At 41.7% G+C, this 24,832-nt stretch overlaps 2 protein-coding genes across 3 annotated transcripts; one reads left to right on the top strand and one right to left on the bottom strand.

Moving 5' to 3' along the window:
* Positions 1-906: 906 nt before the first annotated feature.
* LOC115815323 (EF-hand and coiled-coil domain-containing protein 1) lies at positions 907-6,324 on the bottom strand. Its single transcript, XM_030778280.1, has 8 exons — positions 5,725-6,324; positions 4,061-4,611; positions 2,506-2,621; positions 2,168-2,303; positions 1,906-2,056; positions 1,650-1,787; positions 1,209-1,278; positions 907-1,058 (listed from the first exon to the last, which is right to left on the bottom strand). The coding sequence occupies exons 1-8, from the start codon at positions 6,322-6,324 to the stop codon at positions 907-909; spliced, it is 1,914 nt and encodes a 637-aa protein (XP_030634140.1).
* A 7,166-nt stretch (positions 6,325-13,490) lies between these two features.
* On the top strand, positions 13,491-21,541 carry etnk2 (ethanolamine kinase 2). 2 transcript variants are annotated; one of them, XM_030777651.1, is made up of 8 exons: positions 13,491-13,727; positions 17,129-17,388; positions 17,883-18,023; positions 19,219-19,361; positions 19,574-19,657; positions 19,782-19,942; positions 20,203-20,276; positions 21,369-21,541. In XM_030777651.1, exons 1-8 carry the CDS (start codon positions 13,527-13,529, stop codon positions 21,439-21,441), a joined length of 1,137 nt encoding a protein of 378 aa, XP_030633511.1. In that variant the 5' UTR covers positions 13,491-13,526; the 3' UTR covers positions 21,442-21,541. The 2 variants fall into 2 exon arrangements, with proteins under 2 accessions (XP_030633511.1, XP_030633512.1); XM_030777652.1 differs by lacking the exon at positions 17,883-18,023.
* The last annotated feature ends 3,291 nt before the right edge of the window (positions 21,542-24,832 follow it).

Below are 24,832 nucleotides of genomic sequence, written 5' to 3'. Positions count from 1 at the left end.
AGGAATGATATCACACCTTGGTAAAATGATAAAGCATTGAATTCATATTTTTGCCATACTGCATCATCTTCCTTAGGGAAATACTTTGTCTTCATTTTGTCTTGCTAAATATGTACAATGTTGAATCACAATAACATGTTGTAACAAATCCATGTGGAATGACATCATGGCTTAGCGTCAGATGACCCACTCTGAGATCAGTCAAGGTCAGTGTGGATCTGTGTGTAAAAGGCCGTATAAAAGAAAGGTGCTTTGTGTGAAAGTGAGATGGAATCTGAGCTGAACTGGAACAAGGAAATGATCACTAAGGAACTGTCTGAGTAGATTTTATTTAAATTAATCAACTGTAATTCTAAAAAAAAATAATAATAATCAATTATCATATTGTCATTAAAGATTATATATATAAATCATTACAAAATGTTTCTCCCACACTGATTGTCAGCACACATATGCATGCAGATTTAGGACATATTAAAAATGCTACTTAGTACCATTCACTAAGACCAGTAAGCCTGACAAGCACCTTATAGAACATACCAGTGCTAGATTTACATACAACATGGGAGTGTATGACTCTAAGAGGCTTAGAAAATTCCAGTTGTCTTCTAGTACTAGACCAATTCGAAAGTCAGCACATGTGAAATGTATTGCATATTCATATTTAATACTAGGCCTAAAGATCTGTAAAATTATTTAGCTTTTCGTGCTGTTTCTCAAACTGGTATCAATGGGAATTTCTGTAAATGTGCCTGAGTATATGTTGAATCATTCCATCCTCATTGCATTTAGTGCTTTCACATTCTGGGAAGCAAAGAGTGTCTTACTCACTAGTATTTAATGGAATTTTTTGGATTATATGAGTGAAGTGATGAAGTGATATGCTGATGGAGGTTTTTTTTTCCCTCAGCAGATGACTAAGGGTTTAATACAGCCCCTGTTTTCCAAGGTCACCCTTCGCTGTGACATCTCTCCCACTTCACTGCCTGTATCCACACGCTCAGTGGAGAGAAGCTGCTGACAGAGAACATCTACGACCTGCAGGACACGGGTAGGCTCTGGGGAAGAGACAGGACTCTTATTGTGGTTTTTCCTGTGATTGTTTTTTTTTTTATCATTATTCTTATATAAGGGAAAATGAAAGTCAGACACATTTAATCACTTGAAAGCACATAAGATGTAATATAATAGCAACCATGGACACTAACCTAGACCTTTGCCGCAGCATTCGTCCAGTGTGTCCATCAGAATCTTGCCCAAGGCCCAATGCGCAAATTTCTGTTAGGTTTGAGAGAGACCAAATCAGAATTTGAGATGAGCCGGCATGTATTCAAAATAATGTACCACTAGGCGGCGATATTATCCTACAAATGCTCCATCCAGACACATAAAATTGCTGCTGTGAAGGACTGATCAGAGACTAGCTTTGAAAACAGTAAAACTATATGACTGAAATACAGTACAGTAAAATGGAATTATCAAGATGTCTGTTCTTAGGATCTTATTCTGAATGTCACTGGAATTCATGTAATTCATTCATTCAATTCATGTAAATGTGTTTTTGCCTTTTGTTAAAACACCATGGTAGACGCCATTTTCAAACACATGGTAAGATTCTTGTGGCGTTCGTACGAAGACAGAACGTGCACCTTGTGATGGAGCTGCAGCAGCAGCTCCAAAGCATCTTTGAGTTTTTCCTCCAGCAAAGACAGACGCTCCCTCTCCATCTCCACCATCTGAACCTCCACTTTCAACAGGTCCACCTTTCCTTGCTTTAGTTGCAAAGCCTAGTGGGGAATATGGAAAGAGAGAGAGAGAGAGAGAGAGAGAGAGAGTCAGAGATATGAAGAAGACCCTCCTTACAAATGATATGATGTAAAACCTACTCCTGTTCCCTTTTCTCACCTTCTCAGACTCACTTTCTTTTTGCTCCAAATGCGTGTGATGCCTTCCATTCCATGTCCTTGTGTCTTTTTGTCCAGAGAGACCCCTCAGGTCAGCATCAGGAGAACAGTTCTGAGCAGTAAGCAAATGATGGGCAGTTGTGCTTTGACATCTGGTGGGGACAGACAAGACACAAGAATGAGAAGTTTTGTATGATTTATCATGTGTTACATGTATGAATGTACGTTTTCCACAACACAAGCAACAGGAAGTCTAAGCTCACCCTTTCACACAGTTATGTGGCCTGTTGATCAAACGTTTCACCTCCAGGAGGCAGCATTGCCCTGTCTCCCTCCCCCGCTCCTCCTCCTCTTCGTCAGAGGCTGCACGACCCTCTACCGCCCTCTGCAGGCCTTCTTCTGCTGGATGGAGATTGACTAAGTCATGTGGTCATCCTTCCAATATTGCCTTCTTTCAGTTGGGCACTGATAACATGCCCTGAACCAGCAGGCTCTATATTCATTTCTGCTGCTTTGTTTCTATTCTGTTTTTACTTTTATTCTATTTACTTTGTGTAAGAGTAAACACAGTCCTTCTACTGCTGTCTTGAGTGCTTCTCACCTCCCCTAATGAGGACCTCATCTCGTCCTGTGGAGAAGATGCAGGTAGTGGGCTCACTGGGCATCACTGGAGGTTCTGTTTTGCTCTCACCCAATATTCTGCAGGTGCAGTGCAATCTGCAAAATGGTCAAAGAGCCAATTTGGTCAGCTGTGATAAAGTATCTTTACACTTGATGCACACAGTGAGCAGAAGACCAGGAGGGAGACTCAGTACTGAGATACAATTATGTTGTGTGTGTGTGTGTGTGTGTGTGTGTGTGTGTGTGTGTGTGTGTGTGTGTGTGTGTGTACATGTGTGCCATGTGTGCATGTGTGTGCATGCATGCATGTGTGTGTGTGTGTGTGTGTGGACTGCCTCTGCAAGCCCGGTTGACAGTCTAGGCCGGCAGGCTTTGGCTTGTCTCTCAAGGATGGAATGAGCATGACATCACACATCTGCTGATTATTTAAAGCAGAACTAGTGCTCCACTCAGTCAGTCATTCATCCAATAAATGTATTATCACCGTGAAACATCTATTTGATGTCGTATCTAGCAGCAGTATACTTTCAACACAGTCAACCTTGTGTTAATTAAAAAAAACATTTTCAGAAGCAAAACTTTCTGATGTGAGGTGTGGTTGGTTGGCAAAGAGGATGGGGTGTAGCCTTTCAGATTTTCATTCTCCTGTTTTGATGGATGCATATTAAGACATCACACAGCAGTTCATGTAGCCATGTGGACTATTATCCCAGGGCTAAATAAACATGGAAGTCTTCATGCCCAATAGCTACTCAACCCTCTGAGCACCTCTAGGCTCCATTAACTTTCAAAGGGGGCAGAGACTCACTGTCAAACGTGTGCCGAACCATATCTATAGGAATACACACACCCAACTCACACAAGGCTAATTTTACAGTGTGCAGTAAACACGCAGGGATAGTACATTAAGAGGTTTGTCTGTTGCCTGACTAGCTCGCAGAACCATACTGTCTGAGCAGATAAATGAGAAAACTTCAAAAAGTCAGCTCCATGTTACTAAGACAACAACATAAAAGAGTATTGAGAGGAAATACAGCATGTGTAAAACATGCCCACAGTGCTCTTTTCTCTCTTTCATTCCCATCCCTGGCCACTCCCTGATACCTGACCAATCCACAGGCTTCCCAGCCTTACACGGCAATCATTCATGCTTATCAGACTGCTTATGCTTATTAGTTTCTATGAGATTTATCAGTCCTATCACCCTCACTGGAAGAAACATCAACAATGCCACTGAATGAAGGCTTGAGGCATAGCTGGTGTTCGAGATCCATGGATTTGTTTCTTTGTGAGTCTTTCCCCCTCTGTTTCCATGACACTATATACACATATACTACCCTCTGTCCTCCATCTGGTTTTTGATATCACTCCTGCATGTTACCAATCAGCTGGAGTGCTGATAAACGGATATCTGAGCACTGGTCGCAATAAATAGGTCATAGTAATGTATTGTCCTTAGGTGTTTTTGCTGGAAACAATTGTGTGTGTGTGTGTGTGTGGCCAAACGTTTGTGATTTGAAGAAACTGCTTCTTACCTGAACCTCTCTAGCTCAGTCTCTAGCTTATGGATTTTGTCCTGGAGAGGAGTGATTTGCTTGGCCTGGTCTTGAATGGTCCTGACCCGCTCCAGCCCAGCAGCCAAAGCCCCTCTCGCTTCCTCCGCCTTCCTCTTAATCAGAACGTTTTCTTTCCTCAGCCTAGCCATCACTTCCTCCAGCCTGCTGGTCTCCCTATATGCTGCCCTAAGTTCTTCTTCAAGCCTCTGGTTGAACCTCAGAGCTTCCTCCAGCTGTCCGTCACGTGAGTCACGAATCAGCTGCAGTTCCCGGAGCAGGTCTTTGGTTCCCCTCTTTGTCTCCCAGTCGGTGAGGTTAGGCCTCCTCGATTTGGTTTCCCCAACTCCTACAGTGCCTTCGCTCTCAGAGGCTACTGCTCTGACCTTGTCTGACAGTCCTCCACGTTCTTTACGCAGGGCCACCTCCAGAGCCATGCACCGAGCATCACTCCCCTGAAGAGCTGATCGTAGGTCCTCCACCAGCTCCCGCAGGCTAGCATTTTCCAGCTCTAGTTGTTCCTTCCATGACTTCTTTTGTCTGGTATCTGCCATTGAAATAAATACAATAGAAAAAAAAAATACAAGTCATTCATCACATGAAGACTAGTCTAAAAAAGGTCTATTTTGTACTGTCCTGCATTAAAGATGATGGGATTCCTTTTTAACAGCAATAAGACTTCGAAATTATTTAAAATGAATTTGTTGGTATCTACCTTGTACAGTTTATAGTTGTGTAAATTTTGGCACCCCAACCAAAAGTGTATGTTTACAGAAGTTACCCATGACATTTTCTGTAGATTTTCATGCATAATGCTAAAAGGGAGCCTAAACTTTGGTGTGTAGCTTTGTATTTATCTGTTTCTTTGTAAGGAGATGTTTGCATGTGTGTGTGTGTGTGTGTGTGTGTGTGTGTGTGTGTGTGTGTGTGTGTGTGTGTGAGAGTGTATGCACCAAATATCTCCATGAAGACATGAGTATAAGACAAATCAGGACTATGTTAGGACATTTGTCAGTCCGCAATGAGGAAAATTGGGTAAATGTTTAGTTACAGTAAAATGGGAGTCATTCGGAAATCCCCACTAAGATAAAAAAGACTTGTGTGTGTGTGTGTGTGTGTGTGTGTGTGTGTGTGTGTGTGTGTGTGTCTTGTAGGGTTGACAAATGATTACAATATTATTGGCTATGATTAATCATTACAATACTTTAATAAGTAATAATAAAAAACTGAAACAATCTGTTTCTTTTTTTAACTGTCTGTTGGACTCTAAGTTCCACAGTAGCTTGTGGAGCCTTTGTGGGTCTCTAAATGTTACCAACTGTAACCAAAAGAGAGCTGTTCAGGGCTGCCTCTTAATTACAGGTTAGTAGTGTTTCCCAACACAATCAGTTAAGACTAACCAGAAAAAAAAATCAGTGTGAAATCTGTTTTTATCACAGAAGTTAACATACTAGCTTCAAGAAGTATAGTTGACAGGTGTCCACTTTACTTTTCATGGCTGTCATACTGTCATGCACTTGTGAGGTGATTATATCAATAAAATCAGATCAATAATCATTTCTGTAAGTGTGAAATCATAATTGTAGTTCCCAAGGGCTAAACGCTGCTTTGAAATCAAACACCTGTCTTATTAAGGAAGGTAAAACGTCACCTGTCTCCTGAGCGCATTCCAATGCACAGGTCGACAGATTATCCACTTTTGACATGTTGACAGATTTAGGCTGTGGCTTCTTGCGCGTATGATCCATGGACAGGTCAAAACTGACACACTTTCTCCTTCGTATCCTCGGCCATCGAAGCTTAATCTCGCGCTCGATGTGTTCTGTTTCCTCCGAGACCGGGAGACGTGTGGTCGTCTTTCCATTCTGTACCTTGAGGTTGAAATATCCACAAAGTCGTGCGTGAAATTCTTTGAAGTTCAGCTCGCGGGGAAGCGCGGAGCAAATGTCATACTCCTGATTCTCTTCTCTTTTATCCACATCCGACTCACGAGTGCTAGAGAAACCTAATACCTGACATAAAAGTTTGAAATCCTCTTGGGAGACAAAGTCATTAGAATTGTAAAAGGCAAGGTGATGAAATATTTCCTGTAAATATTGGTCGACACCCGTCGCAAGGACAACAATCTCGTTTTCCACGCCAAGATCCGGATTGTAATGATGAGCCAAAGCGCATCGGAGCCACTCACTTTTACGCGCAGGGCGAATCGATGGCTGACGAACTGTCGACGATCTCCAACTTAACATAACTTCAGCAATAATCTACATTAACAATCCAAGCCAAATATATGGTTATTTTGCAAATGTAATATAGATTATTTCAGCAGCAGATAACACTGTCCCATTGTTGCTTTACTAATTCTTCATTAATAGTGCCACATAAAACGTTTAAGACATTCCGAGGTTTATTCTCTAAATATTTCAGATGTCAAGGTCCTAGTTTAAGAAATAGAAGGCTTCCTGCAGCACTGTCCACAAAGTCAATACGGTGACTCCACCCTCTAGGGTGACGGGAGAGACAAAATGTGAATGAGTGCCAGGACCCGTGAAGGCTTTCAACGGCTCTTAGCACGAGCCAATCAGAACCTGTTGGGGCTGAGGGTATTTGAAACGCAATCAAAAACACAGTAGCCTGAGGACATATGTAATTAATGCCATTCAATACGAGGAGCAAAGGGATTTTTCTATTTCTGAATAGTTTAGGCACATCACAGCATGAGTCACTGCATCTCAAATAGGCCATAAAACTTGCAATATGTTTTAACATAGTGAATCTTCCACCATAATAAGAGATTGTCCTGGATAGCGGACTGCAGAAACAGTAGAGTAGAGTATGTGTGTATGCATATATAGAGAGAGAGAAGGAGAGAGAGGGAGAGAGAGAGAGAGGCTTTGACATAAAGTAAAACGCTGAGGTTAGTTTTGAACTGACTATTTCACTAGGTATCAAAGAGCTGTTCTTTATTTAATTTTTATTTAATCATGTTTTGAGCCACTAACTGGGTATATCCAGTTTCACTTTTCAACCCAGGCCCAATCTATGCAGTGACTGTGTGCTGACACATCTCAGTTACAGGTAGGTTTGTGTAGTCATTTTTAAGTGTTAAGGTTAGTCTTTTCATACAAACAGACCTAAAACAAATGAACTAGCATATTCAACTGCAGACCTTAAAAATTAACAATAAAGGCTGTAATTTATGCCAAAAACAAACACTCACAGTGAAAGCCAGGTAAAAGGAGACATGTAAGGCATAATGTACAGCGAGCGAGACATTATAGCAAAATAAACCCCAACAGGGGGATGCAGGACCCCGACGTGAAGCGGAAAACTGAGAAATCTGAAGAGAAAACCAAAGCAAAGGTCAGATCCAGGACAGTGGCTTCAGAGCAATCCTGGGATTAAATGCCTTGCTTAAGGGTACATGAGCATTGAATGTAGACCCTTAACCGGACACTTTCCAGAAGATAGTTCATGTCCCATTGTGTTACAGAGTGATTGTAACAGATACGGCTTCTCCTTGAAACAAATTATTTTAAAAAAGGAATCTTGAGTCACAGGTGATTCAGAGAGCTTCCTGTGACTAAGGTACATTTAAAGACATATGATACCAACAGTGTTTGTTAAACACAGCACCTTCACTCAGCATTTAAGCATCTGTCCTCACCCTAATAGCAACCCCTCACACTCCTGTCAGTACATGACAGAGAGCATCCCAGAGAATATATCCATGATTTAGACCCTTAGCTCATCCCACCAAGCCGACAATTATTCATTAGCTAGCTGTGGCTTTACTTTACCACAGAAATCGTTCAAACAGAGGTATAAAAGAGGAGCCCAGTGGATGTATCTCCCCAGGGGCTTCATCTCATACTCCTGGGGGATGAGTCATCCGGTACAGTTAAGTTTGAACAATACCGTGAACAGTGCCTTTCTGTTATGACTAAGAGCAAGATACTGTGACTTATATGAGATATCTGACTTCTGTGCGTTTTCAGGCTCTTATCCAGAAGCACCAATTTATCACAAAGATGCAATCTGGCATTCTTTGATCAGACAGATACAGTAGGTCTTGGCTGCAACGTGACCCATTTTTTTTGTAGACAAGCATGGACTTGATCTTCTTGGCCTATTAATTGTTGCAGTGGGAGACATAATTCTTTCTAAGGAAGTCCATTTCTCTGGATGAAATCCGTCATGTTTAGAGAAATGGTGTAATATCTCAGTGAACAGAGCAGCAAAGTAAATAAGCCCTAAGCTCTGGCTTCTTTTGACACCGAAACCCTAAAGGGAAACCGCGTGACAAAGTTCACTCACTGCAGTGTTGTGCGCATTGAGGTTCACTCTCTCTCCTCTCACAGTGTTCTGTTGTAATGTATCTGGTGCCTAGAAAAGGAGCACTCCTTCAGTCCACTCATTCACAATGGCCACACAGAGAGAACAGCAAACACCCACCCAGCAGAAACAGTTAAACATTACCCTGTGAGGAAACTTCAAACCTGCTGATACCTTCTGAGTCCTTGTTAGTCAGGTTCTTACTCATCTCGGTATATCAAACTGACAAATCCCTGGTTATTTTTTTTATTCTTTACTGTTTAAAGTTTGTTGACAATATAAATCTTTCCTCGGGTCCTGAGCACTCATGTCCTTTCATTTACAAAGGCCAGACATCAGTCCTTTTCAGTCCTCCATCAGCAGCATTAATTCTCTTTTCATTGGCACTGGAAAATGTTGACTGAAAATGTTGATGGGAAATGTCAATCACATTTGCTTTAGCCACTGCTCTGATTTTGCAGATGTTACACATGATATATATAAGTAGCTAAACGCATTTATAAATTCTGCATTGATATTTCAGTCTTGACCTTTGAGATATATTAGACCTGCAGATAGCTTTTTCTGTTCACAGCTTACAGCTGCTCCTTCAAAGCAAATTCGTTCAGGGAGAAGGGGCCTGATTTGAAAGTGAAAGGACTTTACACAAATAGCAGTGTAATAATGGGTGCAGTAATTTAGAGGGTCACAGTGGCAAAGGGAAAGAGAGAGAACTGCTGTTCACTAATTGATGGAGATTAAGCCTTTGAGCTAAGGCTTTTGTCTATGCCATATGTCCCATTGAAGATCAAACATGCACACACATGTGTGCACGCACAGACACACACACACACACACACACTCACACACACACATTATTCACTGTTCCTGTATCCTCATGCTTGTGAGTGATCTTATAGTTCTTACTTTGGCCCTTTACCCCTAACCCAATATGGGCCTCTTTAGTGAGCCACTCTATCTATTTCACCCCACCCTGACCCAGATCTGCCCCACAGTCATGTCAAAGTCTTCTATATACCTGACCTTTATACACACCTTCACACATGTATGACTGGACCCTCACATTCCTTCTCAGTAATTCACTGATTTCTGAGTGACAATAGCATCTTTATAGTCTCTTGTGTTTATATATATATACACACACACACATATATATATATATATATATATATATATATATATATATATATATATATAGTAATGGCTCACAGTAATTTAAAAAAAGAATAGGATGTGGATCACTGAAACAATTGTTACAGTGAGACCGCTGTGATGAGAAATCACGACGGGGCCCTACAACCCTACAGTAATCCCATAATGTCAACAGAAACAGCTAAAAGGGCCATTGTACATTGATGTCCATAAGAAATGTCTGACACCAGCCGAGCAGGTGATTAAATAGGCATATGACTCTGTAAACAGAGAAGACTGGTGGTGTTACAATGCTACTTTGGACTCAGAGTTAGGAGTGGAACTTTCCTGTTCTCCATCTCCTCACAGTAGTATGGGTTTGCAGTGCACAGCTGTCACACAGAAAAAAATACACGTGTGGCGCACATAATAGTCCACTGCTTATAAATCAGGAGAGGAATTGTCTTTGGACATCCAGGGGTGCAGTAAGGAAAAGACAACTGATGGCGGTTGGATTTATTGGGGCGTTGGAGGGCTGTTTACAGAGGCACATGTTGGGAGCAGTACAAAGGTAGTGTATTTTGGAGTCCAGAGGTAGTAAGAACCCATTCGTAAAGAGAGGGAGGGAGAGACACATAAAAAGAGCACATAAACTTTTTGAGAGCCAGGAGCCTTCCAGATGGCCTCCGGATCTGGGCTGGAGTGGACCACAGGGAGAAGGGTTCTTTGATAGACTGTCAAAGTCACCTCCCAGGAAACAATCTGACTTCTGCAGAGTAACAGGCAGATGAAAACGGGAATTGAAACATCTGTCCATAGATGTCATTTGTAAGTTCTTTTAAATAAAAGACGTTGTGACCACATCATGAGGACCCTGTAATGCTGATGTCCATACATCAGAAAAAAAAATATTTCTAATTGGTATTGTGAATTTATTATAATTTAACAAATTTTATATCTCTTATGGTTAACTAACTCTCCTGCACCAACAAGCATTTCCTTTATTCTCAGTCTCAAATGTTAACAAATTTTGGTCTTTCTGAACTAATACAGACCTCTACATCTTTCTAAAGCACAGCTCACTTTATATCACTATGTGTTCTGAAGAGGTCTTTCTATGATATTACTGTCTTAAATGACAGAACTGATCAATGGTAAGCTTTGAAAACCATTTGCCCCATTCAGTTTACAATAATATAGAATATGTTTGCATACACTTTAATGTCCTGCTACCACACTGGGTTTGAACTTTGTGTGTGTGTGTGTGTGTGTGTGTGTGTGTGTGTCTGTCTGTCTGTCTGTCTGTCTGTAAAGAAAAGAAAGAGTAAATCGAATGTGATGTGTCTATGTATTACATAAGACAGTCATTTTCAAAACCATCCATAGCTTCACAAACCTGTCCACCAAGTATTCTTTCAGTGGTCTGTGTGTGTCTCTGTGTGTGTATGTGTGTTTGTATCCTGTGAAATTGGGACAAACTGGAGTCTACATCTGTCAACATGAACTCTGAAATGAGAGCAAGGGTGTGGGCTTTCTATAGTGGATATAGTGGAGTTTGCTTTTGAACAACAACGCTGATTCATCATGTGTCCACAACCAAAAAGGCAGAGCTGAAGTGTAAATATTTTCTCCTTCCTTCAGGATGGAGACAATCTTTTAACCGATAAGCTCATCTCACCTTTGCTGGAACAAGTTCACAGCTTCCAGGATACACCCTTATGTCCACCTTCTCAAATCTCTTTTAAAATAACATTCCATTCTGAAGAACAATTGAGCTTTGCCTGATGGGAAGGGAAGTCGTACGTTGGACGTGTACCTGCAAGTGTAAAAGCATTACATCAGAATGTGTGTGTGTGAGTGTGTGTGTGTGTATGTGTGTGTGTGTGTCTGAGGTGCGCACGCACACCATAGCCCACTCAGACCCTGACATGTTCAGTGAAATGGAAAACATGCACATGCCTGAGATGGAATTTCTTGGGCTGTGCACATTAAATCATCTCACCATGTTATATGTAGATTTATGTTTCATAATGGCTCAATATGATTGACTTTTTTCACTCACCACAACAGGCATCTTCTGTCTTTTTTTTAACCCCCCATAAGCTTCTTAAAATGCAAGTGATAAAAAGGTACATATTACGTGATCTCTAGCTAATTTATTATCATGTCTCATTGAGGTTGGTGACTGATATTACCTTTTTAAGAACATCAGTTTCCTTCTGCAGTCTCTTGCTTTGAATAACTGATATAAGCACTACATGACTGGCATTCCTCTGGTTGTGGTAACATCCCTGTTCCTGGACTAAGAATTCAAGGAGGTCAGGTTTTTTACTAGCTCGGTATGTGGTGGATGACACCTAGTGGTCGAAACTTCACAAGATTACTCACTGTAAATTTGTCGAATCTGTACGTTATTTGTGTACGATGCCCTGTTGAAAAAGGGGAACATGTAATAGATGTGATAAAGTTGCTTGAATTATGAATCTTTGCATTACTCTAACACAACTGAAATGAACACGACAGAAAACAGTGAAGACAATTTTTGTGGAATGAACTGATTTTCCTTGGTGGACTGCCTCTGCAGTGTTGCAATACGCCTATGGAGGGCACTCTGAGTCAGCAAATGTACAACAACTGCCCCAATGATAAAGAAGTGCCCAAATATTAATGAATGATAGATTATTTAAACATGAATGACGAACGGTTTCTGTACACCCTAAGTATGAAACACATTAAGTTGTACTGAATAGAAAGGCACGATCATGACAGCCTGTCTAAAGGAATCATTCCCTGAGACACAGTGAATCAGCATATGCAGACATTAAAACAAATGAAAAGTCCTCACAGGAAATAACAGCTTTTCAGACTTCATTGTACTACTTGATCCACCCATAAATCAATACCCGAGTCCAACTTTTCTTGAACAATTTTGGGTATATAACATATCTTAAACTAATCTGATGAGTGCTTATCATCTGAACAATATTTTGCTGTTTATTTATTAACTGAGCGAATTACTGAAGCCTCGTTTTTTTCTGGGAGATTTGCATGTAAAATGGGATGGAAACACTCCTAATTACTTTTAATTGATTTACACCCCTAAACACTCATAAAGCATCACAAATTTTATAATGAGATGAGTTGTATCAATAGTAGGCCTACTGTTTGTAACATTAATATATACAGTTAACATCTATTAATGATTAGTGTCATGTTTTTATTACGAGGGTACTCCTGAGGAAGAAAAGGATGAATGGGTTCTTTTATACCATATTTCAAGTTGACCAGATATAATCTCTGACGAGTAAACTAAATGTTCATTTGATTTTACTGTAGTTTTGTGTGAATTTTGGGGTCACTTAAACCTCACTGTAGCCTACTAATGATCTAAGCAATTCAATTAAGTAATTACTAGCTACTACAGTGTCGTAAATAAGTTTACGAACGAATACTGAGGCCTTTTGCGAATTCCACAGGCCTTTCTCTATCTTTCTGATGGCAAACGTAAAAATATAGAAATACGTTGCAGTCGTTACTTTAAATATTGACTGCGTTTGGTTATCGAGGCCGTCAGTTGGCTTCACCTGTTCTCTAGCAACCACGTATATTTACTGACAAGGCATAAACTGGCTGAATCCAGAAGCCATAAGATTTTGCAGCAAAGTACGTCCTTTTCCCTGTGACAACCTCCAGGCGAGGTCTAAACAGTGGGCGTTTACCTCCGTTGACGTCCGCCTCTGACTATATCCACCCTACACCCGGAGCTGCAATCGGATGATTTCATGAGGGCGGTGCCTATTGAGGAAGCTGTACCGTTCGCTGCTATTCATTGAAGTTGTACCGGTAGCTTCGCGCCTCCCTCCGTCGTAAGTGTCAACGATAAGCCTCGGTTTTAGCGAGCCAGCCCGTAGAGACATCTATTACGGAACCTTTAAGTACAGTTCCTCGATATAGGTAGCTCACGACGTTTAAATTCTAGATTTTTATGTCGCGTGACTTCAAAATATCTGTCACCTCGCCAAATAAAGTAAGTCACATCATGGAGACGGAGATACACGTGCCTGTTGGGTCGCCGATAATCAAAAAATTCCCAATTTTTGTAGACGAGCATAATGTAACAGAAGGGGCCATGAAATTGATAAAGGAGCTGCGTCCTGCCTGGAATATAGATCTTGTCAAAACTAAGGTAAGTTTGACAGTTTGAAGTAAGCTAGTCAAGATAGCTAGCTAGCTAATCATCTGTAAATGAATTCATAAACTCTAGGGCTAGTCACAAGAACCCCTGGCCATAACATAGAACTGGTTTCTTTCTATAATTGCTCCAGGATGTCAAATGTTAATAAAGGTGTCTTACACGCTAGCTCACCGGGAGCGAACCTGCACCAGCTGCACCCATCTTTGCCATCTGCAAAGAATCAATATAAGGGCAGTCTGTTAGCTTGCTAGCTTAGTGAACGTTTTTATTAGTAACACATGTTCTCATTTTTTTACTTCCTCTGCTGTTATAGCTTTTTTAAACAAGATTTGACACTGTTCTGCCGGTAGTATGTTAATTGTGATTAAGACGATGTTAAGCAAGTAATAATTAAGTGAGTTTTTGAACTGCGCGTTAGCTACCTTGAATGTCGGTCTTACACGTCACCGTTCAGCTGGTAGTGACGTGCTTTTGGAAGACTTCATTCAGCTTCTTGGAAGTTGGTAGGGTTAGCTGATCATTTACTTTCATGTCTGATAAAATTTCTTTACCTCTCTCTCTCTCTCTCTCTCTCTCTCTCTCTCTCTCTTTCTTTCTCGCCTCTCGTCTACAATGCTCTTTATTTGTCAATCACTGGCAGCTGGCACTTACCAAAAAGGCTACAGTGCATACATTGTGGTCTCCATAGAACTCCTGGAATTCAAGTGGCATACGTATTGCACTTCTAGCTTTAACTTATCTGAAACTTTGTTTGTCTACACCGAACCATCTGTCCCCTCTCAGATTTGCATTATGTAAATGTTCATGCATTGAATGTCAACAGAAGATCTCCCTGGACCACAGGTTGCCAAGATGATAAAATTTGTCAATTTATTCTATATACACTGAAGTACACATGAAGTGCAGGACTTGTAGACACAGTCTCGGCAAGTCCACTGTGCTTGTCTAACGATATCTCCCTGTAATCCCAATGTCATTTGCTTGTTGTACTCCTTCCTCAGAACAAACTATTATTACATTCTGTTAAACAAAAAGACTATAAGCAGTGGGTACATCATTGGGCTTTATCAGTGTGTGTCCCTGTAGAAGCTGGCCAGCACTCCTCACACTCAAAACAGAGATTAAATTTATTTCAGAATATTGAACTAGATTTTATTACAGACATACATGATAACATTATTTCCTCATCACACCTCTTTGAAAGTAACCTGGTGCAAACAGTTGGTATAGTTGACCATAATTTGAGCAAGTTTTAAATAATTATGAGATTGGTTTAATTATGTGGATATATAATGACAATCAGCGTTGAAACCACTTAAAATATAAAACAAACAGTTCCACTGTGGCACTGAAATCCTTTGAGCACAAATTTACCTCACACTTTCCTTGGCATTCCAAAATACTACTCTTTCTATGTTCTTTTATGTCTTGTCTTTAATGGCATTTTCAGTTCCTAATGGAAATAAATGAATACGTTTAGTAACTGATTCTTTCCTGATTCAGTTTTTTCTTTTTTGTTTCATCAGTTCTATGACTAGATGCCATTCAGCACAGCAGTGATCTATAATACTCATTTATTCATTCATACATTTTTTTTTTAAGTTTAAAATGTGTCAAAGTGAAGCGTTACGTATTTTGAAGGACTTTAAGTTGTATTTGAGATGTATCTTGTCAGCGTGTCCACATCATTTTGATCTGTCCCCTGTTACTTCAGCTTCTGTTTTTTCAACTGGCCTATGCCTTCTTCCATGAGGTTTTCCAACCATTTACACCTCTACCCTCAACCTTGCCCAATCACTTTAATCTCCGCCATCAGCCTCTCCAGATCACCTCACATTCTCTGATTAGGTTCTTCAAATAATTTTGACTTCTCCATTAAAAAATATCCACTTCTCTTCTCCACTTGACCCTCACAAATAAATTAGATTTTTCCCGTGGACCTCTCAGAATCACAGCCACCAAGATCTTTTACAACTCCAAATCCCTTAAATATAATTGTGGTCTTTCACTATCTCAAAAGACGCCTATTAGACTGCACAACTCATCATATTTTGTCATTGATTACATAGGGCATAACAGTGTTCTCAGAGCAACATAACTGAGGTCCATGGAAAGAAAGTGTCCCCGTCCAGTATATTGCCTGTTGCAAAACTTTTTTTTTTTTTTAATTGTCCATGTTATCATGTGTTGGCCATGTATTTTGCCCTGCTCTGGTGGCATGAGCTACGCATCACTACATATGGGTAAAGGTTAGAGGGCTGGCGTAAAAGTCAACCAGTTTTTGATGTAGTCTTCTGATTGACATACTACCCTAGTGAGTTTATTATGTATTGATGTAGGTGACACCCATGTGCAGTCATCCCTCTGAGCAGCCAGCATGGCAGTGTTTACAGACAACCAGCATAGCTTTCATCAATGAAAAATACGCTTTGTCTCTCCGCTTTTGTCTTACGGTGCCCCTGGACCACCATTTGGTTGTTGCCAAAATGCCAGGAGAAATGCTCTAAATGACACGTGCCACTGCATAGAGAGGAATCACCATTCATTGGATTACTGGGCCCAATCGCAACTATACAGTCACCACCGTTCCAGGCTGTTTAGGGGGTTTAGGTGTGAGTGGTCACATGACTTTGCTGAAAGGGCGAGACCAGTAGGGTGTTAACCTGAGGGGAGGGGGAGCGGCTGTTTACATGAGTAACTGAGACAGCTGACCAGGAAAAGCTTAAACTGTAAATATTTTGGCTGTTGTGTGGACCATTCTCAGAATTCCACTATTTTTCCTGTCAGTGGGAGGTCTGTTTAGCGATACAGAAACGTTAACCTACATAAATGGGTGCAAACAAATGGGACACACGTTAAGTTTAAACATTGGGTGCATTTACATTAATTCAAAAAGCCATGATCTCTTACTGGTTGTGACACATGCAAGCAGAGAATGGAGATAGTTGGCACTGACAGGATCGTGAAAGGTCTTAGTGTTTCATTGTCCTTGGCCTTCCATAGATCTGTTACAATAAAGGGCCAAACAAAGAGCCAGTCTGGAGCATTATCTCAGTGAGTGATGAGCTGCCCCTGGATCTCCACTGCTTTGCCATGTCACTGTAAAGCCCTTACAGGAATGCCAGAAATGCAGCGGTGGGCGGTCAGGCCAGTGTGCATTGTGTCCGTCACCCTCACTGGATATGTTGTCCCACAGATCGAGCAAATTTCACAGCCTGTCGCCAGTTCATAATCTTCAATCAGTCCATTTAGACAGTGGATTCAGATAACTTGATAACTGTGGTCCTCAAATCTGCTGTCTCTTTGACCTTTACTTATACCACTGTCATCATTTGTATCACACTCATGAAACTGTTTGTCTAATAAATGCCATTTGTTTCTTTATTGGTCAGCTTTTTACAGATGGCACCACCAACAAATTGGTGGGGTGTTACACAGAAGAGGATCCAGAGGACGTGGTGCTGGTGAGGGTGTATGGTAATAAGACGGAGCTGATCGTCGACCGCGACAACGAGCTGAAGAGCTTCCAGGTGCTGCATGCCAACGGCTGCGCGCCCCGCCTCTACTGTACCTTCCAGAACGGCATCTGTTACGAGTTCATGCAGGGCCATGCCCTGGGCACCCAGGATGTGCGGGACCCTGTGCTCCTCAGGTGAGATGGTGCAATCCAACACAGCAGGATCAGCCTCTTAGTACGATGGTATCCATCTCCGCTTCTGCACAGTCACTATGCCACACGTATATGAATGGAATGACTCCCTTGAAAGGGACTCACATTTTTAGCTACAAGATGAAATGGCGTATAAGGAAGAAACCCCACAGTTATGCTGTCAACATGCCTCTATGTGGAAAGATCATCCTTCTGCTAGACCTGTTTGGCATAGAGCTACTAGGGCGTGTGTGTGTATGTATGTTTTTGTGTGTGTACAGTTACCATAGAGGTCTGTGCCCTTCTAAGGTCCTCAGATACTTTTTCTAAGAACACGATGCTCCAGAGAGAACACACTGTCAAGTGCACGTCGTCCTTGTGATTAATCAGTGGCTTTTGCGTAGTTTTACACTTAAAAGGTGGTTTGATGTGCATGTCTCACCGTGCCCCTGGAGTCATGACCGGTTCCCAATGCCAGTTTTGTCCTCTGCCCACAGACTGATTGCCAGAGAGATGGCACGCATTCATGCCATTCACGCTCACAATGGCTGCATCCCCAAACCCAACCTGTGGATCAAAATGCGCAAGTACTTCTCTCTCGTGGCCACCGAGTTCACCGACCAGGCCTCCAACACCAGGTAACGTTAGAATGGACATGTTTTAAATATGAAACTCTACAGCATTACGCCGTATTTCATTATGCTATTCTTGAACTATGAGGTTGTACTCAAGCGGGTCATTCCTGTAACCTCGGTTGCTTTCAGCTGGCCGAGTCGTACTGTCTTTGTTCCGATCATTATTGGTCTTAGTACACTTATAATGCCTTTATGTAACTATAATCATAAGAATTGTCTGGATTATGGAGCTTCAGGCACTGGGTGGCAGGCAGATGTTTGCATTTTGCCGTTTATCAGGATCCCTCGGGTTCTGGAAATGCAAAATGAGTGTGCGTCAGCTCGCTCCACATTATCAGTGAATTGAGAGTATGTAGCCTGGTGCCCTTTCGGACGGACAGGCTGTTGCCTGTGTGAGGAGGCACTCTGGACTGTAGGCCGTGGGCCATGGGCCGGACAGCGCTCTGCTGAACGCCTGCAGTCGGCCGCCGCACACGGATTAGCCTCATAAGCCCATTACTCCAGAAAAGTGGTTAGCAGGACATGCCCTCCCATTGGCTGGGTCTGACCACATCTTAATATGACTTAACATTCACTTTCCTATGAGTATACCCATGAATGCTTCCTTAAACAGTCTCACAGGACAGGCAAAAACATTCAAGTTTTGATATGTGTCAGAGTGGGAGGTTATTTTTCCATCAGAACTGTTTTGTGTGTGTGTGGGCATGTGTGTGTGTATTTGTAGAGTGTTATATAAAAAGGAGTGGAGGCAAAAATGATCCGAAGTAGAACATGTGAAAAGTATTGTAAAATTTATTTAGTATCAGAATATAAGAATTTCATCTCACGAGGCCCCAGGGTCAAATTTACTCTCATTTTCAGGAGTTTACACCCGTGCGCGCATGTGTGTGTGTTGTATACGAGGGATTAAGTTCATTTGACTTTAAACACAGGCTAATTGTGGGTTGAAAAAGTGGCAGCGTGGGACAGTGTTGACATAATGACAGCCTTTGTCACTAATGGAATATTTTTGTGAAAGAGAAGCAGCAGAGTAAGCTTGTGTATTCTATATTCACACACAGTCTGCCTGCAGGACCAGATCTGTAAATGTTGTAAATGTGAAGTCTACTGTCAGATATTGGAGGTGTTCTTAGAAACTTGCAGTCATTGTGTCTTTGTACCTGAAATAATGGGTCCGCTGTTTTCTTTACCCTCTTAGAATTCAGCAGGAAGTCCCCAGCCAGGAAGTGCTTGAACAGGAAATGACATGGATGAAAGAACACCTGTCTCAGCTGGGATCACCGGTGGTGCTTTGTCACAACGACCTGCTGTGTAAAAACATCATTCACAACAGCAAAGAAGGTTCGTTTCTTCTTCAGCCACTTTTTTTGAATAGTCATTCCCCTGCTTTAGAACTTTCCACAATAAACCCACCCATAGATCATACATTTCACTTGACTCTGCATAGATTGACCCTGCTCGTGTAAGAGCATGAAATACCTCTGAAACCTGTGTCATTTTTGTCTACCTCATTTTACCATCGCTAATGTATGCTTCATCTCACTGTTCCCCAGGTCACGTTCGGTTCATCGATTACGAATACTCCAGTTACAACTACCAGGCATTTGACATTGGAAACCACTTTAATGAGTTTGCAGGTGAGGACATGAACTGAATTGTCTGGTAAACCAATAACTAAGCTGCTTTTTTTATGAAGCCTGGCTGATAGGTGCATGGCTTTGGGCAGCTTCCCTAGTGATTTGTGTGCACTGTGTGTCATAGGCATGAGCGAGCTGGATTACGGCCTGTACCCGAGTCGGGAGATGCAGTTGGAGTGGCTGCACACCTACCTGCAGGCCTATAAGCTCTTCACTCAGAAGGGCGAGGACGTGAGCCAGCGTGAGCTGGAGACACTCTACGTGCAGGTCAACAAATTCGCCCTGGTGAGTAGAGAGGGTTGAGTAGCGCTGGGGGTGGGGGAGAAAAGCATGGTGGAGTGAGCCGTGAAGAGAGAACAAGAGAGTGTATCAGGACATGAAGCATTTCAACATTACACCATGAGCCTCAGTGCTCAGTGGTAAAAGCTTCATGCTGGGTTTTAAAAGAAGGTGGAGTGTGTGTGTGCGTGCGTGTGTATGTGTATGTTGACTGAGGCTAACTAGTTTTGTTTCTGTATGTAAAACCTTTGGTGTTTCTCTGACAGGCCTCCCATTTCTTCTGGGGCTTCTGGGCTCTCATCCAAGCCAAGTACTCCTCTATTGACTTTGACTTCCTTGGGTAAGTAGATTGCAAAATGCAGCTTTTGTCAGCATTTTGACTGAATATGGATATCAAATCTGGAAAATGTCTAAGCATACATGTACTTTCAACAGATAGAATAGCTCTCACAGCAGTTACATAACTGTTAAAGATCAATATTTCTGGTTTATCAGTTGCCTGGGGTTAGTTACATGCTGTATGACTCATAAGTGAGTCAAATTTAGAAGCTTTTATCTGACTGTCAATTTAGTGGGAAAATGAAGATCTGAACAAGTTAACATCTTGCTTATACCTTAACTCAAGGATTTATTGTAGTCTTGTGCGTAAATACTAAATTTGTACTAAACTGAGCAAGCACTCTATATAGAATCTGTAAGGCATACCTGTAAATCTGCTTGCCTACTCCAAAGTTAGTGTTTAACTAAGTAATGCACGAGATGTGACTGTACATGCAGATTAGCTTCTTTCTTTATGGTTATGAGACAATTAAGTAGAAAAAAAAAACCCCTCTCTGGCTTCAGAGCCCTGTGTGGCCCTTATCTCAGCATAGTTCCAGCAGTTACAGCATGTCTGTTTTCAGCAGACTTTATGAATGAATAGCACTGAAGGGGGTAAACGTTCTCTTTGAAACTCCCCCGCTGCAGTCCATGAAAAGGTGTGGATTGGCTGTCTGCAGTCAATAGAGTTCAGTGGTATCTATTTGCATGAGTGGAAAGCAGAAACATGAACCAAGAGAAAGCGCTGGTATTAGCATAACATCTAGTGTGTGTGTCCCTGTCAGGACCTCTGTTGCCTCCTAAAACACACTCCCGTTGAAAACAGACTCTAAGTGCTTTTGTGTAAGCGCAGCGCAGTAATGCTACACAAAGTGACGTCAATGACTCGGAATGGTCACGCTCGCCCCTAAGGCTTTTTGTCGTGAATGAATAATCTTAACGTCCTCTAAATCTTCAGCACACAGGGATTAGTCTGCTTCTTTTGTTTTTACTGCATCTTTTTTTTTTTTTTAGCTTCCCTCTGTTTTTCCCAGAATTTCATTTGGTTGTCCTTAAACCTTAACAGAGGTAAACAAATGATCTCTCTCTCTCTCTCTCTCTCTCTCTGTCTCAGGTATGCCGTTCTGCGCTTCAATCAGTACTTTAAAACGAAGCCTGCAGTCATGGCGTTGAAGATCCCTGAATGAGAGTGAGAGTCGGAGGAGGAGCAGTGGTGGAATCTGGTCTGATGTCATCACTGCCACCTTAACCCTGAGAGCAGAGGCACTTTTCAGCTCCATAGGGCTGGGCTTAGTTTGGCTGGTTTTGGGTGGGTGGGATGGGCCAGGGGTTTGATGTTAAAGGTGTATTAGTGCCTGACACTCCACTGGCCAAACGCTCTGCTCCACCAACACAGTTCCTTTTCTCCCCTTCAGATAAGCTCACCTCTGTCTCTCAACGTACGAGATTATCGTCATTTCCACAGCAGGACTTAGGTGGTAGCGTGTGTTCTGTTATATTTGCTTTTTTTTTTTTTTTTTTTTTAATTTATTTATTATTTGAGGCATTTACCCATGTTCCTCTCAACCAATCAGTGCTCTCATGTCTCCGGCAGCGGCTGCTGTGAGCTTGCTGTGGGGTTTTTTGCCGCGTTAGAGAAGGGACAGCCATGCTGAACAGGGTGTGCAGTGATGGGACCATAAGGAAGGTAGCGGAGACGTTGAATGAGGCTCCATGTTCAAGTAGAAAAACCAACAAGAATGTAGCCTAACTGATGATGTACATAAGGGCTTTTTTGACACACTGGCCAGTTGTTGCGTAGACAGCAGTTGAACCTTTTTCTTTGCAGTGACACATCCTCACTCCCCCGCTGTCCGTCAGAGAGGGACATTATTTTTTGGGGCAGTGAAGAAAGAGGAAACTTTAGAACCGGCTTTGACACGGCTTTACATTCCCGGGGGGTGAAGGATACAGGGAATCTTGCGCTCCAGTTTTCCGGGGACCACTTCTCCATCTTTTTTTAGGCTTTTATGGTTATGACCAGCTTTGTTTAATTTTCCACTTGTCACTGCTGCTGGAAAATCACCACTCCCTCCTTCTATGTCCTTTCACGGCTTAACGCACCACCTGCCAGAGGTCACCGTGAGTGGTTAATGACTGTCCAGTGTCAGGTGCCCCTCCCGCTCGCGTCTCACAGGTGTTCCAGACGTCTGAACCCCCTGACATCTAAATCAGTACCCAAAACAAAAGAATGGGTCCAAATTGCATAAGAGCGTTGCGTAATTTCCGCCTCCATGTCAACAGATGTTCGTGTTAATGCTTCACTAGGCTTATTCTCTTTTGTCCCCAAGATAATTGTTTTATGGCATACTTTTCGGATATGATTTAAGACATTCAAACACGAAACACAATGCAACGCTGCTGACGTGGTGGGTTTTTTTTTTTTCCCTATGTTCCCCTGTCCAAAGAAATCTTCCAAAAACAAACATTGGTCAGTTTAGATAACGGGGCGCCCACTTGTTCGGCACAGTCTGTTTTATTTTAATGTTGTTGGGTTCTCCTCTTTGAGAGGCTGTTTTAGATACCCAGTTCCTTTTAAATCAGGCATTTGTGCAATTTTCATAACTCTGTATTAACATGAACGGCATGCGTATTTGTTCGTATTCATATTTGGAGCTCAGGTGTCATGATGCAGGATTTCTCAGTTGGCCAGATTGTTGAGCCAAAAGTCATCTCTGTCCAGTAAGAATGTTCTGACCTGTTCTTTTATTGTAGACACTGGACGTTTGGATGAGGTTGTGGGACTAGCTGAGAAGTCCTGTTCTGTGCATGACGCCCCACAGGTGTAGACAGAGGACACGTCACTGAGCACTGAGTCATATGAAATAGAGTGACGCGGGTTGAAATCCCTTACCGACAGTTCTCCTCTTCACAACATCTGAGCGCTTATATGTCCTCACGAAAATTCCTCATGTATTTTCATTTATGTTTTAACACCAGTGGACAGCATGGGACAATAAGAACTTGCCCCATGTTTTTTCCTTCTTTTTTTTTTTTTTATGTGTTAAACGTGCTATTGTATGATTAATACTTCCTTTAAGTTATTTATCTCTGTCCCTATGGAAGGTAGAACATTCCAGATTCTCTTCCTGTGTATTTATAAAGAAATTCAGCAACTATTTATTCAGTAACGAGTTATTCATAAAACATTACCATTAAGGAGGAATCTGTCTCCTTAAAGTGGACAAATATATTCCCGCTTATTCTATTCTCACTTCTTTCTGCTCTCGCCTCTATTCTCTATTCTTTGTATCCTCACACTGACACATCACTCAAATCTATGTGCACTGTTATTGTTCCTTTCTGGCACCAAATACCAGACGCCATAAAAAAAAAAAAGACATAGTTGGCATTACAACAGAACAGAGAGATTCTTTAGTCTCAGCCTCAGTCATTTGTAATGGAAGAGTTTCTTTAACCCAAGTGCCCCCCTGTTTGAAGGAAAGCCCTTTTCTCATCCTGAGAGTGTCTGGAGAGCAGTTGTGAGCAGTTGTCGTGGTGAATCATTCCAGCTGGCTCAGGTGCCCCTCAGCGGCGGTGGCGGCGGCAGCAGCAGTGTGTTAATGGTTAATGATGGCGGTTTAATAATGAAGCAGTGTAACTCTCCAGACCATGATCAGAGCCAAGAGAGAGAGCACAACAGCATGAATAATTCTGTAGCCCGTGAGCCGTCCGGTGGCTTTGAGCTTCCTGAGTTCACCTAAGCCCTCCCTCCACTCTCCTTCTCCTCCACCTTCTCCTTTTTTTTTTTTTTTTCCACAGAAAGGGCACAATAAACACACATTTACAAGCTGGGTTTTCTGTGTACTGCCAATAGTGAAATCCCCCATCAGCTGCTTGAGGAGTGGGAATGTTTAGATTGAGCAGAGCTGACACAGGAGTGAGTTAAGAGTCTGCTCCGTATGGATACATGAACGTGTCTTTTTTTTGAAGGAAAAAAAAAAGAAGCAAACATGAATGGTACATTAGGACTATTGACCCAAAAATGGAAATGCAATAGTTGTGTTTGGTTCAGTGTATAAATATTGGTAAAAGATGGTTGTAAACGTTTTGTGATCCAATATAGTACTGTCAGGAATAGCTATATTTGAAAAAAAAAGTTGCCCTGGGAATTCTCTGCAAATTGACCTTTCTCATACATGGCCTGATATTCAAAAGAAAACAGAAAGTGCTCCATACACCCTGTGTAGCAGCTAAAACCTTTCATATTGTCACCAAGTCCATTTTAGGTTATGGTTTCCGAACAAAGGTCTGTATAAGATTATGTTGGAACAGACTGTAAAATACATGAAAGTCCTTTCTATCTAATACCGCATGCATGAAGGAATGTGAGAAAAATGATGATGTTGTCATTGTTGTTGATATTTATTTTAAATATATATTAGATGATGCTGTGAAGATCGGTTTTCCTTGTTGAGCTCAATAGGAGTAGGCTCATCCCTTTTTCTTTTCTTTTTTCCATTTCTGTTTATTTTTATGTTAAGATTTACCAAATCGTTGGCTTCAAAACAGTTTGCAGTTCCTTTGAGATTAACTCTT

The sequence above is a fragment of the Chanos chanos genome, chromosome 6 (genome assembly GCF_902362185.1).
Source record: "Chanos chanos chromosome 6, fChaCha1.1, whole genome shotgun sequence".
Lineage (NCBI taxonomy): Eukaryota > Metazoa > Chordata > Actinopteri > Gonorynchiformes > Chanidae > Chanos > Chanos chanos.
The sequence above is the reverse complement of the archived record's forward strand: the minus strand, read 5'-3'. Positions and strand labels throughout refer to the sequence as shown.